The 19,451-nt window shown below is 48.4% G+C and overlaps 1 protein-coding gene across 7 annotated transcripts; it reads left to right on the top strand.

Moving 5' to 3' along the window:
- Nucleotides 1-2,367: 2,367 nt before the first annotated feature.
- On the top strand, nt 2,368-19,168 carry hopx (HOP homeobox). Of its 7 annotated transcripts, none has more exons than XM_072495472.1 (3): nt 2,368-2,417; nt 14,022-14,223; nt 18,681-19,168. In XM_072495472.1, exons 1-3 carry the CDS (start codon nt 2,383-2,385, stop codon nt 18,756-18,758), a joined length of 315 nt encoding a protein of 104 aa, XP_072351573.1. In that variant the 5' UTR covers nt 2,368-2,382; the 3' UTR covers nt 18,759-19,168. The 7 variants fall into 7 exon arrangements, with proteins under 7 accessions (XP_072351573.1, XP_072351572.1, XP_072351571.1 ...); XM_072495471.1 differs by lacking the exon at nt 2,368-2,417 and adding an exon at nt 12,899-12,972 and having other exon boundaries at nt 14,025-14,223; XM_072495470.1 differs by lacking the exon at nt 2,368-2,417 and adding an exon at nt 12,899-12,972.
- The last annotated feature ends 283 nt before the right edge of the window (nt 19,169-19,451 follow it).

The raw sequence follows: 19,451 nt of genomic DNA, 5'->3' as shown, positions 1-19,451 counted from the left end.
ACCTGCGGTGAGAGATTCCAGCTATGGAGTTCCCAAATAACATTCATCATACTGAAGGAGAAGCAGCAGGAGAAAATGAAAGACAGAAGAGTAAGGTTGCATTTGAGGAGGATGGTCTCCTCAAGTTATCCCACACCCATCCCTAATGAAAATACATCAGTTGGATGGATGGTCCGAAGGCAGCTATCAGATTTGGAAAGTCTTGAAAGACAATCATGGATACCAAGGTCTCGAAGCCAGTATAAAGGGCAATATCTAATTGTTCCCGATTGCCACTAGAGCTGGAGTCAACTCTTCCATGGGAGAGAAAGCACTGACTGGCCTCTGGCACCTTCTTGAGCATGGGCTGATAGAAATTCACAGCCACCCTAAAGTGTCTGTCTTATCTCAGTGGTAGCATTCTCACCTTCGAGTCAAAGGATTGCTGACTCGAGCCCCACTCCAGAGATCCGCGCACATAATTGCGGCTGAATTCAGTGGAGCGAGATCGGAAGTGTGGGGCAGGATTCGCCAGTCTCCTAGCTGCATGTTTATCGGCAGTGGGAGGCAGGGCGCCATTTACAAACGGCGGGATTCTTTGCTCCCAGGAATTCCCATTAAAACCACCCCATGCCGCTGGGAAACCCACCGGACCAGAGATTTCCGCCACCAGCGAACATCTGGAATGCGACTCCATCTGCCTTGCCAGGTGCTCCATCTGTCTTGTCAGGTGGATGTCAAAGACCACATGGCAACATTTAAAAAAGAACACGGGAATTCTCAACTAAAAATAGAAAATACTGGAAAAACTCAGCAGGTCTGGCAGCATCGGTAGAGAGGGAAACAGAGTTAACATATCAAATCCAGTACGACTTCTTTGGATTCATGTTGGACTTGAAAAGCTACCTCTTTTTCTCTTGCCACAGATGCTGCCACACCTGCTGAATTTTTCCAGCACTTTCTATTTTTATTGCTGAACTCCAGCATCTGCAAAAATTTTGTTTTTATTTTAGCAAGGAACTTCTCCCAGGATCCTGACCGATATTTCTTCCTCAACCAACATCACAATTTGCTATGTTCCAAATTGACTGAAGTTACAGCAATGACCACACCTCAAAACTGCTCCATTGCTTTGAGGATGTCCTGAGATTGTCACAGGATCATGGAATCCCTACAGCGCAGAAGGAGGCCATTCAGCCCATCAAGTCTACACCCCCCCCACCCCCTCTGAAAAAGCACACTACCCAAGTCCACCCCTCCCCGTCCTATCCCTGTAACCTACCCTGCATATCCCTGGGCACTAAGTGGCAATTTTGCACGGCCAATCCACCTAATCCGCACATCTTCGGACTGTGGGAGGAAGCCGGAGCCCCCGAAGGAAACCCACGCACACACAGGGAGAACGTGCAGACTGCACACAGTCACCCAAGGCCGGAATTGATCCTAGGTCCTTGGCGCTGTGAGGCAGCAGTGCTAACCACTGTGTCACTCTGCCGCCACAGGTATTTACATAATGCTTATATAGCTATAGGTATATATATAAATGCTCGCTCCCTCTTCAATCCAGTGCATTTGCTCAGTGGTGTTGCCACAGGGCTGAGTATAAACTCCACGGTCACAGCTGTCAGCTGCCTTACTGTTGTTGTTCAACCTGTGCGATCACTTTAAAAATGATCACCACTTGAATAATTGAGCGCCCACAAAGTATCAGCTTGTCACTACACCTCAGGTGCTGAAATGGAGCTTATGAACCTCGTTTAAGCCGTTTAGCTTTCCAGATATTTTGGATCTGTGACATGTTCTACACCCACACTGTGCTGCAGGTTTTTCTGCATTGGAACTCATCTAAACATTCAGAATTTGCATTCCTCTGCTGTCACAGCGGCCCCAGCATTTACACCCTGAGTCTAGTCGGCGGACAAGAGAAGACGCACTCCAGCTGGGTCCCATTTTCAACTCAGCGGACTTTTCAAAACATTATCCAGGAGTGCAAAGCACAAAGGCTTTGATTTTCTCAGAAACATTAATTGCTTCTTGAAAGCATGCCCTGGGAAAAGCGAATGATCTAATGACTGTTCGTTCCTCGGATCCCAGAAGCTTTATGCAAAAGGCTGGACAATGACAGCACTATTGGCAGCAGATCAATTCAGCTGAAAGAGTAACGCAATCCCTCAAAGGGTGAGCAAGTTAAACAAAAACTTGATATGAGTCAGTGTTTGTAGATCCTGTTTCATATGCTTTCCAATCGGCTGCTCGTAGCTCCCTCTCCAGTTTGTCAGAGGTGCTTTTACATTGCAGCCACACATTCAACTCCATGAGGTCTCCCTCAGTCACAAATCTCTACTGAAAAAAGCCCACGTCTCACGAAGTGATGGTATTGTAGACCCGCAGCAGAGTCGAATCATGATTCCTCCACTGGGTAAAGACAGCTCCTTTAAGTAAGTAGGGGAAGATGGGGCCTGGATGTTTACTCTCTGGGGGTTTCCATAGCAACAGTAGAATCTGCTGAGCCAGAATGAGTCCGGCATAAAACCGTTTATTCAATCAATCAAGCCTCCGAAGATAAACCTCTACACTGATCCCACACTGGCGCTGGGTATTGAAACCTTTTGATATTCCGCTTCTTAGAGCAAGTCTCTAACTCCCTTGCTAAAAGCTACATGGAATGTGTTTCAACTTGTGTTTCTGGCAAAGAACACCACAATCTAACCTCTCACTGTATAAACAAGTTGTAAAAATGGGAAAATGATGGACCAAGGCGGTTTTTTAAAGCTGGATCCTACAAGACAGGGAGGCGGTGGCGAAGAGGTATTGTAATCCCGAGGGTCCCTAGTTCAAATCCTGCCACTGCAGATGGTGAAATTTGAATTCAAGAAAACGTTCAATTAAACAAAATCTGGAATTAATGACATTTGTTGTAAAAACCCATATGGTTCACTAATCTTTAGTGAAATAAAAATAATCTTTATTATTGTCACAAGTAGGCTTGCATTAACACTGCAATGAAGTTATTGTGAAAATCCTCTAGTCGCTACTCTCCGGCACCCGTTCGGGTACACAGAAGGATAATTCAGAATGTCCAATTCACCTAACAAGCATGTCTTTCGGGACATTGTGGGAGGAAACCGGAGAACCTGGAGGAAACGCACGCAGGCATGGGGAGAACCTGCAGACTCCTCACAGAAAGTGACCCAAGCCAGGAATCGAATCTGGGACCCTAGCGCTGTGAAGCAACTGTGCTAAACACTGTGCTACCGTGTCGCCTTAACTGCCATCCTTACTTGGTCTAGCCTTTTTGTGACTCCAGGCCCACAGCAATGTGGGTGACTCTTAACTGCTCCTGAAGGGCCATTAGGGATGGGCAATAAATGCTGGCATAGCTTGCGTAGCCCATGAATAAAATGATATTTAAACCCACAGGATTATGCTCAGCGGCCTGACATTCCCCTTGTCATTTTTCTTCCCGAGAAGGCAGATGTGATGGAGCAGCACTCAAATCAATTAAAAATGCCACTGGACTGTTCATTGGCACTTATTGTCAATCTCAGGATTCTTTCACCTCTGAAAGGTAGCAAAAATTTCATAAATAGGATCATTTTTGTTTCTTCAAGCCACGCTAACAACAACATATTTATATAGCATCTTTAATAGTGGCGTTGTGGTAATGTCACTGGACTAGTAACCCCTGCGCCCAGGCTAATAGTCTGGGGACATGGGTTTGAATCCCACCACGGCAGCCGGTGGAATTGAAATGTAATCAATAAATCTGGAATATAAAGCTGGTCTCAGTAATGGTGAACACGAGAACCATTTTTTTTTGGTTATAAAAACCTATTCACCGTTTTCACCAAGGTTCACGAATGTGCTTTATGGAAGGAAATCTGCCGTCCTTTCCCGGTCTGGCCTACATGTGACTCTACACCCACAGCTATGTGGTTAACTCTTATCTGCCCTCTGAAATGGTCTCGGAAGCCACTCAGTTCAAGGGACTAGGGGATGGGCAAAAAAATGCTGACTTTGTCAGTGACATCCTTGAAAGAATTTATAAAATCCCAAAATGGTTTTACAGGAATATTATAGAACAAAATATATCAAGCCATATAAGGAGATTATGTGGTCAGATGACCACAGGTTTGACCAAAGGAGTATGTTTTGAGGAGAGTCCTACAGGATGAAAGTAAGGTGGAGAGATGAAGAACTTTAGGGAGAGGATTATAGAGCTCTAAGGTGCCTTACAGTAAACCCGTGCAGATTTCCTTAGCTTTGAAGGGTAAGAGGAGGAGGCAGTGAGTTCAATGACGGGATACATTTCACAGTGGGGAACAAAATGAAATATATGTGGTAGGACAAGGATTGCATCAATTGGGAGGTGTGTTACATCAGTGGATTGACCAAGAAAGCAAATAGAATGGGAGGCATATGGCTCCCATTCACATGAAGTACTGACCAGGAAGTGTGATCAATGCACGAGTCAGCAACATGGACATGCTGGCGCTCACCAGGGAGGCCATAACTGAGACCTCCCATCTGGTCCATGAAACCCAGTCAACTCAACTATCCATATTGCAGTGATAGTGAAGGTCACTGCTGCCTTTATGTTTTATACCACAAGCATCTTCTTGCCAACCTCTAGGAACATCTTGGAAGTTTGCCGTTTTGTTTGGCATTTAAGATTCTGAAGCTATTTCCGTGAATTCTCATTCCCTGTGACCACACCTGGGAGCAGGTTTTCAATTCTCTGATTCTTGCTTGCACCATTGAAAGATGACAGAGTGCAACGTGTAATAAAAATGTATCAATATTATATAGTGGGGCACTTCTACTTGTGTATGTGTTTGCCTGACACATCTAGTCCCTTTTTGATGTTGATTGTGCTCCAAATGTTAAGGGATTAACGCTGGAGGAAGGGCTGCCTAGCCAATGATACTACCTCTAGGACAGCCACAGTTTTATCCCTAGCCTTCTCTTCCTTATTTGCATTCTGTCCCTGGGTGACATCATCTACAAGCACAGGTCAGCTTTAGCATATCCGCCAGTCTGCCAGTCTCTCTCTAAGCATCTCCACATCGCAGAATTCTCAAAATCTCTTGATTATTTCTGTAGGGACAGCCTGCTGGTCCTACATCAGGATGTGATGAATCATAACTGAGCACCAGGAAGCTATAAGCTTCACTCTCTTGTCACCTATTGCATCTACAATTCTCTCAGACTAACTTAGTTGAATCTTTTGAGATCACTTGGTGGATAGGAGAATGTATTGTCTATAAAAGGCATTTGTTGCAGTTCCGCACAACAGATTAATAAAAATGGGAGTGCATGGACTTGGAAGCAACCTTGTGGCATGAGTTGCTAATTGGTTGTAGGAAACAGGATGTAGGGCTAAGAGGTTCATTCTCTGATTGGCAGGATATGGTAAGTGCACAGTACTGAGGTCTCAGCAATTTGCCACACATATATATATATGTATAAATGGCTTAGATGAAGGAACAGGAAGTTGTACATTGAAGTTTGCAGAGAAGACTAAGTTAGAAGGCACTGTAAATTGTGTAGATAGAGACAGAAGTGACAAAGGGTCAAAGATTAAGTGAGTGGACAAAACTATAGCAAACTGAGTTCAAAGTAGTGAAGTTGGGGGGTAATCCAATTTGGGGGATCTAACAAATCAGAAAATGTTCTTAATGGTGAGAGTCTAGGAACTAAGGAGGAGAAAAGGGATGTATATGTCCATGTGCACAAATCATTAAGTTGCAAGCACACGGTATGAAAAGTAATCAAGTCGGTTAATAGAATGTTGGCCTTTTTCTCAAGGCCATTTAAATTCAAAAGCCGGCAGGAGTTTAAGTTGCCTGTGCATAGAGGAGAGGGGGGAGAAATAGGCCACCCATCTATTTTCAGTCCACATGCTGGATGCCAAGTGTTCAGCAGATTTCTTCGAAACCATGGGATGAATGTCTGCGGGATCCTTAGGAGACCAGTAAACACTTCAGACCTTTTAAAGCCCCATTTATTTATTTTGTTTTTTCGTCAAAATACTTCCATTTGTGTCAATGACTCATTTCTAATTCTTCGTCCATGAGCAAGGCCGTTATTGAAAACTGTGCATAAACTCTTTTTTGGTTGTTCTTGGGATATGGGAGCCATTCACAAGGCCAACAAATATTGCCCAACTGGGGGGAGCTTGCTAGATCAATATGGAGAGTCAACCACATTGCTGTGAGTCTAGAGTCACATGTAGGCCAGACCAGATAAGGATGGCAGATTTCCTTCTCTGAAGGGCATTAGTGAACCGGTTGGGTTTTCATAAAACTCTGGTAGTTTCATGATCATCCTTACTGAAAGTAGCTTTTTATTCCAGATTTATTAGAGAACTGAATTTAAATTTACCCAGCTGCCCCTGGTGGGATTTGAACTCTTTTCCCCAGAATATTGAGCCAGATCATTGGATTACTAGTCCAGTAACATTACCACTGCACTCAGGTCTTCCCTGTGCCCTAACTGCCCAAACTTCTGAACCTGTGGGGTACGATGCTGTAGGGCAGCTGGAAGTGGGAAAGAGGAATATAAATTAGGGCATAACTTTTAAAGGTGAAAAAAATGATTAGGAAACACTTTCTTTCAGTAAAGCAAAACAAAACATCACCTGGGATTTTACTTCACATAACAATGGCCACATATCTAAAGCACTATTAGGTGCTTTGAGACATCTTGCAGTCATTAAAAAATTTTTTTTAGAGTACCCAATTCATTTTTTCCAATTAAGGGCAAATTAGCATGGCCAATCCACCTACCCTGCACATCTTTAAGTTGTGGGGCCGAAACCCACGCAAACATGGGGAGAACGTGCAAACTCCACATGGACAGTGACCCAGAGCAGGATCGAACCTGGGACCTCGGTGCCGTGAGACATCTTGTAGTCATGGAAGGCTCTGTAAAAATGCAATTACAGAATTGCAGCATTAATAGAATTCCTACAGTGCAGAAGGAGGCCATTCGGTCCATCGAGTCTGCACTGACCCTCTGAAGGAGCACCCCACCCAGGCCAATGCCCCTGCCCTATCCCCAGAACACCACCTAACCTTTTTCTTGGACAATAAGGCGCAATTTATCATGGCCAATCTACCTAACCTGCACATCCTTGGACTGTGGGTGGAAACCGGAGCACCCAGAGGAAACCCAGGCAGACACGGTGAGAAAGTGCAAACTTCACAGTCACCCAAGTTCGGAATTGAACCAGCATCCCTGGCACTCTGAGGCAGCAGTGCTAACCTCTGTGCCACCGTGCCACCCCAATTGAACTGAGAGCATAGGAGGCCATTCAGCCCATCATGTCTGCACTGGCTGTCCGAATGGGCAACACAGCTCGTACCATTCCCCCACCTTCTTCCCGTAACCCTGCACATTCTTCCTTTTCAGATGATAATTTTGAAAGTCTCGATTGAATCAGCCTCTGCCACTCTCTCACGCTCCGCATTCCAGATCCTAACCGCTCGTTGTGTGAAAACGTTTCTCAAGTCCCCATTGTTTCTTTTGCCAAATCTGCGCGCTCTCCTTCATTTTTCCACCAATAGGAACAGTTTCCTCCCACTCCAGCCCATCGGGACCCCTCATGGTTTTGAATGTACCCGTATGAAATCTCCTCTCAACCTTCTCTTCTCCAAGGAAAAGGGGCCCAGCTTCTCCAATCTATGTAACTCAGGCATTTTCAAAGTTAGGGGCGCCATCCGCGAGTGGGTCGTGAGCGGGTGCCGGGAGGGTCGTCGTGCCATCCATCGCGGCGCTCCTGATTGCGCAAATTTGCGCACAACAGCCGCAGCAGCCGGCTTTTAACAATGCCGGCTGCGAGCGGCCTTCAAAAAATGCAGCCGCACTGCGCATGCGTGCCCGCTCATCGGTGCGCATGCACAAAACCCTGCGCATGCTCACCGATCAGCAGGCACGCATGCGCAGTGCGGCCACATTTTTTTCATATGGTCGTAGCCTTTTTGATGGCCGTTTGCAGCCGGCATTATTAAAAGCCGGCTAAAAAAGATTGGGGGAGAATTATGTGATTGGTTGCTTTCTGAACTTCGATGCTGATGAAATGGAAGTCTCTTACTCCAAGACTGGTCAGTATCTGGGTGTCGCATTTAAGATTGGGAAAAACAGACTGCCGGTTGCGGTGATGCACTGCTAAGCCGCACGTTTCGGCAGCTCCCGTTCCAACGGACTTTTGGGCTCTCATCGGGAGCCCCAACGGAATTTTTTTCGACCTAACCCAGTGTGGGGTGACGAAGGAAGGAGTCCCCCCGGGTATGTATGGAAAGGAACGGCGGTAGTGGCCAGATTGCGAAGAATCCTTTGGAGCAGCGGCAGAGAAGAGAAGGGAGAAGCAAGATGGCGGCGGATGGAGCCCAGATGGTATGGGGCCCAGACCAACAGGAGTTTCTCCGACGATGTGTGGAGGAGCTCAAGAAAGAGTTGCTGGCGCCGATGCTACTGGCAATCGAGGGACTGAAGGAAACACAAAAGGTCCAGGCGATGGAGCTCCGTGGAGTGAAGGCAAAGACAGCCGAAAATGAAGATGAGATACAAGGCCTGGTGGTAAAAACGGAGACACACGAGGCACTACACAAGAGGTGCATAGAAAGGCTGGAAGCCCTGGAGAACAGCTCGAGGAGGAAAAACCTACGGATTCTAGGTCTCCCCGAAGGAGCAGAGGGAGCTGATATTGGGGCTTATGTGAGCACGATGCTCCACACACTAATGGGAGCTGAGGCCCCAACGGGCCCCCTGGAAGTGGAGGGAGCGTACCGGGTCCTCGTGAGAAGACCAAAGGCAGGTGAAACACCAAGAGCAATAGTGGTGAAGTTCCATCGCTACGTGGTCCTGAGCTGGGCCAAGAAAGCATGGAGTAGCAAATGGGAGAATGCGGTGATACGTGTGTATCAGGACTGGAGTGCGGAGGTGGCAAGAAGGAGGGCGAGCTTTAACCGGGCCAAGGCGGTGCTCCATAGGAAGAAAATAAAATTTGGGATGCTGCAGCCGGCGCGATTGTGGGTCACGCACTAGGGCAAGCACCACTACTTTGAGACAGCGGGTGAGGCATGGACATTCATCCAAGAAGAGAAACTGGACTAGATTTGAGAGTTTGATGCTTGGAGAGAAGCAGCGAGGTGGTGGTACAGAAATGTAAAGTGGGAAAAGGGGAGGGCTATTGTACAGCAATGTTGGACGGGGAATTTTTCTCCCCCCCCCCCCGATGGGGGGGACACAAAGAAATGTGGGCACCGGTGGGAAAAGGGACAGGGAAGGGGACTGAGGGAACTGCGCCAAAGGGGGCGGGGCCGAGAGGAAAGCGCGGGTATTTTCCCGCGCTATGGAAATTATAGCGGGAAAACGGGCGCAGGAAGGAAGGGAGCCCCACACGCAGGGAGGTCAAAGAGTGAACGGGGGAAGCCGAGGTCAGCCAGAGTTAGCTGACTTCCGGAAGCAATATGGGGGGAGTAACCAAGCTAGAGGGGGATCTAGCGGGGGGGGGGGGGGGGGGGGGGGGGCGGGGATTAACTGGGTTGCTGCTGCTGAGTGCAAGGGGGAGCTGGTAAGAGATGAGGTGGTCGGAGCGGGAAGGCGCTGCCTGGGGGACAGACGGGTGCGCGGGACCTGGATGAGGAGATGGCCTAAAAAAGGGGATGGCTAGTCGAAAAAGGGGGGGGGGTGATTGGCCCCCCAATCAGAGCCCACAAGGGGAAAGAAAGAGAGAGATTAGTGGGGGAAATTTTGAGGGTGGATAAAAAATATGCGGAGGCCCCAGACGAAGGGCTATACAGAGAAAGACGAAGACTACAGACGGAGTTTGACCTGCTGACCACGGGAAAGGCAGAGGCACAGTGGAGGAAGGCACAGGGGATGCAATATGAGTATGGGGAAAAGGCGAGCCGGCAGTTGGCCCACCAACTTTGGAAGAGGACGGCGGCGGCGAGAGAGATCGGGGGAGTTAGGGACGAAACGGGAAATATGGAGCAGAGAGCAGGGAAAGTGAACAAGGTGTTCAAGACCTTTTATGAGAGGCTATATAAGTCCCAACCCCCGGGGGGAAAATAAGGAATGCTACACTTTCTGGACCAGCTAAGGTTCCCGAAAGCGAAGGGGCAGGAGGTGGCAGGTCTGGGGGTGCCAATCGAGGTGGATGAGGTGATTAAAGGACTGGGGAACATGCAGGCAGGGAAGGCCCCGGGACCAGACGGGTTTCCGGTGGAATTCTACAGGAAGTATATGGGTCTGTTGGCCCCGCTTTTGGCGAGAACCTTTAATGAGGCTAAGGAAAGGGGAATGCTACCCCCGACAATGTCGGAGGCGACGATATCGCTAATCCTGAAATGAGATAAAGACCCGCTGCAATGCGGGTCATACAGGCCTATCTCACTCCTAAATGTAGATGCCAAACTGCTGGCCAAAGTGATGGCGACAAGGATAGAGGATTGCGTCCCAGGCGTGGTGCATGACGATCAGACAGGGTTTGTAAAGGGGAGACAACTGAATGTTAATGTACGAAGGTTGCTGGGGGTGATGATGACGCCCCCACCGGAGGGGGAGGCAGAGATAGTGGCGGCAATGGATGCAGAGAAGGCATTCGATAGGGTGGTGTGGGACTATCTGTGGGAGGTGCTGAAGAGGTTTGGGTTTGGTGAGGGGTTTATTAGATGGGTCAGACTCTTATATGGGGCCCCGATGGCAAGTGTAGTCACAAACCGGCAAAGATCGGGGTATTTTCGGCTACATAGGGGTACAAGACAAGGGTGTCCCCTGTCCCCGTTACTGTTCACGTTGGCAATTGAACCACTGGCCATAGCGCTGAGGGATTCTAAGAAGTGGAGGGGGGTGCTTAGAGGGGGAGAGGAACACCGAGTGTCGCTTTACGCAGATGATCTACTGCTATACGTTGCGGACCCGGTAGAGGGGATGCCAGAAGTAATGCAGATACTTAGGGAGTTTGGAGAGTTCTCGGGATATAAACTAAATATGGGGAAGAGCGAGCTTTTTGTAATGCACCCCGGGGAACAGGGTAGGGGGATAGATGCTCTGCCACTGAGGAGAGTGGTAAGGAACTTCCGATACCTGGGGATCCAGGTGGCCAGGAACTGGGGAACCCTGCATAGACTTAACCTGACGCGACTGGTGGAGCAGATGGAGGAGGACTTTAAGAGGTGGGATATGGTGCCGCTGTCGCTGGCGGGCAGAGTGCAGGCAGTTAAAATGGTGGTCCTCCCGAGGTTTCTTTTTGTGTTTCAGTGCCTCCCCATTCTGATCACAAAGGCCTTTTTTTTAAAAATAGATAGGAGCATTACGAGCTTTGTGTGGGCAGGAAAGACCCCGAGAGTAAAGAGGGGGTTCCTGCAGCGCAGTAGGGACAGAGGGGGACTGGCGCTGCCGAGTTTGAGCGACTACTATTGGGCCGCCAATGTGTCGATGGTCTGTAAGTGGATGAGGGAGGAAGAGGGAGCAGCGTGGAAGAAGCTGGAGATGGCGTCCTGTAAGGGAACGAGCCTAAAAGCGCTGGTGTCGGCGCCGCTGCCGTTCTCCCCGAAAAGGTACACCACAAACCCAGTGGTGGCAACCTTGAGGATCTGGGGGCAGTGGAGGCGACATAGGGGAGTGACGGGTGCCTCGGTGTGGTCCCCGATAAGGAATAACCACAGGTTTGTCCCAGGGAGGATGGATGGGGGGTTCCAGTGTTGGCAACGAGCAGGAATTAGGAAGCTGAAGGACCTGTTTATAGACGGGACGTTTGCAAGTCTGGGAGCGCTAGAAGAAAAATATAAGTTGCCCCCAGGGAACGCCTTCAGATATATGCAAGAGAGGGCATTTATGAGGCAACAGGTGAGGGAATTTCCGCAGCTCCCGACGCAGGGGATCCAAGATAGAGTGATTTCGGGGGCATGGGTTGGAGAGGGCAAAGTGTCCAAAATATACCGGGAGATGCGGGACGAGGGGGAGGCGATGATAGAGGAGCTGAAGGGAAAATGGGAAGAAGAGCTGGGGGAAGAGATTGAGGAGGGGCTTTGGGCGGATGCCCTAAGTAGGGTAAATTCCTCGTCCTCGTGTGCCAGGCTTAGCCTGATTCAATTTAAGGTTCTACATAGAGCACATATGACGGGAGCAAGACTGAGCAGGTTTTTCGGGGTCGAGGACAGGTGTGGGAGGTGCTCAGGAAGCTCGGCAAACCACACACACATGTTCTGGTCGTGTCCAGCACTGCAGGGGTTCTGGGGGTGTGTGGCAAGGATAATTTCAAAGGTGGTGAAGGTCCGGGTCAAGCCAGGCTGGGGGTTAGCTATATTTGGGGTTGCAGAAGAGCCGGGAGTGCAGGAGGCAAAAGAGGCCGATATTTTGGCCTTTGCGTCCCTAGTAGCCCGGCGTAGGATTCTACTCATGTGGAAGGAAGCGAAGCCCCCGGGCGTGGAGGCCTGGATAAACGACATGGCAGGGTTCATAGGATTGGAACAAATAAAATTTGCGTTGAGAGGATCGGCTCAGGGGTTCTCCAGGCGGTGGCAACCGTTCTTTGACTATCTCGCGGAACGATAATGAAAAGATAGAAATGACAGCAGCAGCAACCCAGGGGGGAGGGGGGGGGAGCACTATTCTGTGTTTTTGCTATTTGTTTTTTCTTTTTAGTTTTTGTTGTAAATTCACTATATTATTTAAATAATGTTATCTACCAGTTAATGTATAATCCTTTGTTGAGTTGTAAAAACGGAAATATTTTTGTTTGAAAAATTTAATAAAATATATTTTTTTAAAAAGATTGGGAAAAACAGTCGTGCTGACAGAGCCTTATTTCTGCATGTGTTCTGTGCCACGATTGTGCTGTGGAGCTTAACTTTGGACAGATGGAGACCCCATACTTTCCGACACCGAAAGGCTTCACCTTCATCCAAGGTTCCATTGAAGGAGTATGTACGAGGGCCGAAGGAACCCAAAACCATTTCCTCCATTTTGTCAGCAGCAAACAAGGTAAGAGAAAATGGTGGGTGGCGAAGGTCGACCCGCGAGGACCGCGAAGGTCGGCCGGCGTGGGCCACGAAGGTCGGCCGGCGTGGGCCGTGAAAGACGACCCGCGAGGACCGCGAAGGTCGGCTGGCGTGGGCCGCGAAGGTCGGCCGGCGTGGGCCGCGAAGGTCGGCTGGCGTGGGTCCTGAAGGTCGGCCGGGTTGGGTCCCGAAGCTTGGCCGGTTGGTAAAAATGGGTCCCTGGAAAAAAAAGTTTGAAAAACACTGATGTAACTGAAGTCTTCCTTCACTTTATCAGGTTACTCTATCATTGTTGTGCCACTGGGGGAAAACAATGTTCTGATGAATTGACATCTGATCTTGTGCCATTTGTTTTGGACGAGATCCAATATCTGATAAACCTGAACTGACTCTGAAAAAAAAACACTACCTGTACCTGCCATATCGTGCTGTACTTTCACTTGGTGTCCCTCTCTCTTTCGCCCCCTTTCTCCCTCTCTTTCGCAATGTTGAAGGTTTGCAGCAAATAATCAGTCCGCATGGTAACCAGAACGACCTGGGAATTGCTTCAGGAAACTGGTGGCCTCCAATTCTCCACTGCTGCTTTGCATCGTGCCTAGCAACGTGGAGTGAAGGCTGTTGTTTTAATTTTGGATGCAAAAGGTTTGGGTAAGGGACAGATCGCCATTAATTACCTTGTTCCTTCATTCTTGGGGACATAAGCAACTGCAGACGGCGAGTTTCCCCCTCCCACATTTGTCTGTGTTTATGGAGTCAGCTGTGGGTGATTGCAGAATTAAACGGCGGAGTCAGGTAAGTTGTTAAATTCACTGTGTAACGAGGAAATGCCTCTGGCAGTCTTTGCTTGGGGAGGGTGGCTCCACAATACCTCTCAGCACAGATGCGTGAGACAAACTATTTCACCAGAGTGTGATAATTGTTAGCGTTGGGACTTTTTCGGCAGAGGCAGGCGTGTGTTTTTAAGGCGGTGGCATTAGACTCATTAAATACTCATCCCAGCCTCCCTCCCTCTCTCCCGCCTATTCCTGTCAGCAGCAAACTCTCTCTCTCGGGACCCAGCGCGATGGAGCAGGGGGGTGGCGACAACAGAGCCGGCTCCAACTTGGCGACTTTGGATTTGAAAGACGATCAGATTCAGCTGCTGGAAGAGAATTTCTCCCGGATGAAGCAGCCGGACGGCTCGTCCCTGATGCTGATTGCGGCGGAATGCGGGCTGTCAGAGGCGGAGGCAGCGGTAGGTGAAGCCCATTCGCGCCGGGAGCTGACACCAAAACTCTCCCCCTCCCCCCCCCCCCCTCCCCTCTCCCCCTGCCACAGGCACCGCTCTATTCCCCCCACCGCCAAACCCTCTTAATTTTGAATATAAGTAGGAATTTGGCTTTACGTCAACCAACTTTTTTTCTAGCACTTTGCGATTCTTGGGTGTCGCCCAGAGGCAGGCACTCTGCTGATTTTATTTAAATGTATTCCATTCTGCATTTCATTGTGACCGATTCTTTGGTCTTCAGAATCTCCAGCTACGTTGAAGCAATTAAAGCAGAATTGGGCCATTCGGCCCATCGCGTCTACTCCGCCATTCACCACGACTGATGTGCTTCTCATCCCCATCCGCCTGCCCTCTCCCAGTAAGAATCTCTCCCTGTAAGAACCTATCTCTCTCTTGTCTTAAACACGCTCAGTGATTTTGGCCTCCCATAGCCTTCTGTGGCAATGTGTTTCACAGAATCTTCAGCCTCTGGCTGAAGAAATTCCTCCTTTCTGTTTTAAAGTAAGAAGTCTTGCAACACCAGGTTGAAGTCCAACCGGTTTGTTTCGAATCACAAGCTTTTGGAGCGCAGCTCCTTCCTCGGGTGGGCTGCGCTCCGAAAGCTTGTGATTCAAAACAAACCTGTTGGACTTTAACCTGGTGCTGTAAGACTTCTTACTGTGCCCACCCCAGTCCAACGCCGGCATCTCCACATCTGTTTTAAAGGGTCGTCCCTTCAGTCTGAGGCTGTGCCCTTGGGTTCTAGTTTCTCCTTCTAGTGGAAACATCTTCTCCACATCCACTCTATCTAGGCCTCTTGGTATTCTGTAAGTTTCAATAAGATTTATCTCCGCTCCCCCCCCCCCCCCCCCCCTCCAAACTCCATCGAGTACAGACCCAGAGTCCTCAACTGCTCCTTATCTTACAAGCCCTTCATTCCTGGGATCATTCTTGTGAACCTCCTCTGGACCCACTCCCAAGACTAGCATATCCTTCCTTAGATACCCCAAAACTGCTCATAATATTCCAAATGGAGTCTGACCAGAGCCCTATGGAGCCTCAGCAGTATATCCCTGCTCTTGTACTCTAGCCCTCTTGACCTTGCTAATTAATGACTATATAAAACTATTGCTTACTGACTGCAAGACCTGGATAAATACACTCTCTATTTTGTATATATATTTTTATAGAGCTATTACAACACCAATGGAGGCCATTTGACCTCTTCAGTCCACACAGGTTCTCCGTACACCAATCCAGTCAGTTCCAGTCCCTCTCTTTAATCCTGCCACTGCAAGTGAATTTTCTTTTGGCATCGTTGATTGTCTCTGCTCCCACCAGCTTCGTAAGACAGAGTTCCAGGTCATTGCCACTTGCTGCATTAAAACAAATTGTGCTTCCCCTCATTCCACTGTATCTCCTGCCCAGAACCTTGGGCGAGATTCTCCGACCCCCTGCCGGGTCGGAGAATCGCCGGGGGCTGGCGTGAATCCCGTCCCCGCCGGCTGCCGTATTCTCCGGCACCGGATATTCGCCGGGGGCGGGAATCGCGCCGTGCCGGTTGGCGATTCTCCGGCCCGGATGGGCCGAAGTCCCGCTGCTAGAATGCCTGGCCAGCTGGTGTAGATTAAACCACCTACCTTACCGGTGGGACAAGGCGGCGCGGGCGGGCTCCGGGGTCCTGGGGGGGGGGGGGCGCAGGGCGATCTGGCCCCGGGGGGGTGCCCCCACGGTGGCCTGGCCCGCGATCGGGGCCCACCGATCCGTGGGCGGGCCTGTGCCGTGGGAGCACTCTTTTCCTTCCGCCATCGCCACGGTCTTCATCATGGCGGAGGTGGAAGAGACTCCCTCCACAGCGCATACGCGGGGATGCCGTGAGCGGCCGCTGACGCTCCCGTGCATGCGCTGCCAGGATATGTCATTTCCGCGCCAGCTGGCGGGGCACCAAAGGCCTTTTCCGCCAGCTGGCGGGGCGGAAATTAGTCCGGCGCGGGCCTAGCCCCTTAAGGTTGGGGCTCGGCCCCCCAAGATGTGGAGGATTCCGCACCTTTGGGGCGGCGCGATGCCCGACTGATTTGCGCCGGTCGGCGGACATCGCGCCGATACCGGAGAATTTCGCCCCTTAAATCTGTGTCCTCTACACCTTGGACCATCAGCCAATAGGGACAGTTTCTCCTAGTCTTCCTTGTCCACCTCCATCAAATCGTCCTTTACTTTTTTTTTCTTTTGGTTTGATGGTTTTGTGTTCTTTGAATGTTGTGTTGCACTAGTTTTGGAAAGGATTTTTTTAGACTTATTAAAAAAACTTGTTACTTCCTTGTTGGATATATACTCTTGCTGAACACCAAGATCTGTTGCTATGAGCAATGCAATAAATAGGAATGTGGATTTTGCCATTCGTGGGGAGCATATCTGAAGAATTTCAGGGTACCCAGGTTATAATTTTCTGTCCACAAATTTTTAATACATTCTTTTGATGATGGACAGAAAATCATAGGTTGCCTGCCTCCTTTGTGTTTTGAGATGGGTTTGCCAGATCACTGAATCATCCCAATAGGTGGCACCAAGCGCTTGCATGATGCATACAACTAATAAAGCCATGAGATTAGAAATGTCTGCACATCTCCCAGGAGAATCAAGTTTGGAAACTGCCAATGGAAGTTGATCCATGGAGGATCAAGCTCCCCAGAAAATCTTAAATAGCAGATCATGGCAACAGCAATAGATGCTCAGAACAGATAAGCAAACTGGTTATATTTTAGATGATCCAGTTTTGCAGGTGTCTTGGGTTGTAACTCCGAAATCAGACTAGAGATGAGAACTGTTTGAGCCTGAACTTCTCTCCGTGGTTTACCACAGCAGCCACTTTGGTGCCATGCACACCCAACTATTATCGATCCTTGCTTAACCCTAGCAATGCCTCCTACTTTAAACCATTTTAAATTCCTGTTTAACCTTTCGACATAGGAACACAGCTCTGACTAAGAGTCACCCAGACTTGAAACCTTAGCTTTTGTGTTCTCTCCACAGATATTGTCAGGCCTGTGCTTTTTCCAGTATTTTCTGTTGTCCTTTCAGATTCCAGCATCTGCAGTAATTTGCTTCATTTTATGGGAATTCTGAACCTGATTACAATATACTGTTACGCATAATCCTCTTTGACATGCAAAGAACTTGTTTCGGTTCTGCTTTAGTAGACTTCACGACATGCCTGGTGATGTTGGCCTCTATTGTATGGTCTAATCCAAATGCCAATTAAGTGATGATTCTCAATTTGCTGAAGCTAACTAATACAAGCTGTCAATTAACCATAAATCATTAATTATCCTCCTGCAGAACCTCCCTATTATTTAGGTAGGTTGGATTGAACTCTTCCATTTCAAGCTAGAGAATCACCAGCAAAGACTCCGCCTCCTGCCCTTGCACTGTTGCCGCCATTGCCCCACCACTGGATGTACCTTTGGCACCCTCTTATTCCTCATCTACATACTGCCTCTCAGCAACATCACCCTAAAACATAGCATCATGTACATGGATGACACCCAACCATACCTGACCATCACCTCTCTTTACCCAACTGTTATCTGTAAATTGTACAATGCTTATCTGACATTCAGGGCCGAGCTTATCTGACATCCAGGGCCGAGTGGGGAGTATTTTTTCCTGCTAAGTATCGGAAGGCCTGAAACTCCATCCTCAGTCACTAGCAATTATCACTTGAAGCTGAACGAGTGTTTGAAAACTTGACGTCTTATTTGATATAGAAATGAGCTTCTGATCACCTATCTGCATTGCCACTATAAAGCTGCTTATTTCCACCTTTAACACGGCCCAAATCTGCTCCTGCCTCCGATCATCTGGTGCTGAAAGCCTGTTTCACACCTTTGTCACCTCTGCATGTCCAATCCAACATATTCCTACCCACATCGCACTACCCTCTACAAACGTGATGTCATTTAAAACTCTGCTGCCCATGTCCTGTTCATTCCCCCCCCCCCCCCCCCCCCCCCCACCCTGTGCTTAATGACCCACATTGACTCCCAGTTAAGTAATGTCTCAATATATTTTTTTAAATCATCCTTGTTTTCAAATCCCTCCATGTACTTACACTCTGATCTCCTTCAGCCCCACAGTCCTCATCTGTGTTACTCCAATTCTGGCCTCTTGAACATCCTTGATTTTAATGGTTTTTGATGGTTGTGCCTTCAGCTACCAAGGCCTTTGAATGGTGAAATTCCCTCCTTCATCTCTCTTATTTTACAATGCTCCTTAAAACCTAGCTGACCAAGCTTTTAGTCATTTGCCCTAGTATCTCCTTTGTGTGGCTCAATGTCAAATATTGTTTGATAACATCCTGCCTCGCATGGTTTACTGCATTGAAGGTGCTCTCTGAATATAAGTTGTTGATTGAAGACAACCTCACAGCTTTGTTTGTATCTCTTTAGCAATGGTTTAAGCAGCGCTATGCAAAGTGGAGACAATCAGAAGGATTTCCTCCACAATGTGGATCTGTCAAAGACTGAAGACTGGTACATGTTGCAAAAAGCATCGCCATGGAGTTCGTTCCACAACGCAGAGAGCTCCTTTCAATTCACAGGCTGTATTCAGCACGAATGTCTCCTAGTTTAGGATCTGATCATAATACCTCCTTTCAGTAACTTTGGTTTATTTTTTATGAATTCAAAGAATATTTGATTTATTTTTCGCTTAAAATTTATTGAGTGCCATTGTTGTTGGCCAATTCATTTGCATTTAATTACATGCTAATTTCAGTTTATTGTGATTATTAGGTGAGTGAATTTTTTTGGGGGTTTAAGTGCAATTATCAAATCATTTATCTGTGTGACATTAAATAATATATAACTTGAAACTGAAGATGAGCACTGTAAATCTTTCATGTCCTTTAAATAAATGAGTCTTGTGTTTTCATTTACCAAGTCTACTTTGGTGACAAAGGCTATCTGTCACAAAGATCGGCATTGGCCTAGTCTCTGGCGGGACATGTGGGATTGTTAAGGGGGACACCTGAGGAAAGGATCCATGAGATTTACTCTTATGAGTCATGAGGTTTATTATATGGGGCAGCACAGTGGTTCGCACTGCTGCCTCACAGCAGCAGGGACCCGGGTTCGATTCCAACCTCTGGTGACTGTGTGGAGTTTCCGCTTTCTCTCCGTGTCTGCATGGGTTTCCTCCGGGTGCTCCGGTTTCCTCCC

This window comes from Scyliorhinus torazame, chromosome 3 (genome assembly GCF_047496885.1).
Source record: "Scyliorhinus torazame isolate Kashiwa2021f chromosome 3, sScyTor2.1, whole genome shotgun sequence".
Classification (NCBI taxonomy): domain Eukaryota; kingdom Metazoa; phylum Chordata; class Chondrichthyes; order Carcharhiniformes; family Scyliorhinidae; genus Scyliorhinus; species Scyliorhinus torazame.
Note: the sequence above shows the minus strand (reverse complement) of the source record. Positions and strands in the feature narration are given on the sequence as shown.

Coding starts and splice junctions, on each gene's coding strand:
- hopx (XM_072495470.1), top strand. CDS start 12,914: ATGTACGAGGGCCGAAGGAACCCAAAACCATTTCCTCCATTTTGTCAG. Junction 12,973..14,021: donor TTTTGTCAGCAGCAAACAAG/GTAAGAGAAAAT, acceptor TATTCCTGTCAG/CAGCAAACTCTCTCTCTCGG. Junction 14,224..18,680: donor TGTCAGAGGCGGAGGCAGCG/GTAGGTGAAGCC, acceptor GTATCTCTTTAG/CAATGGTTTAAGCAGCGCTA.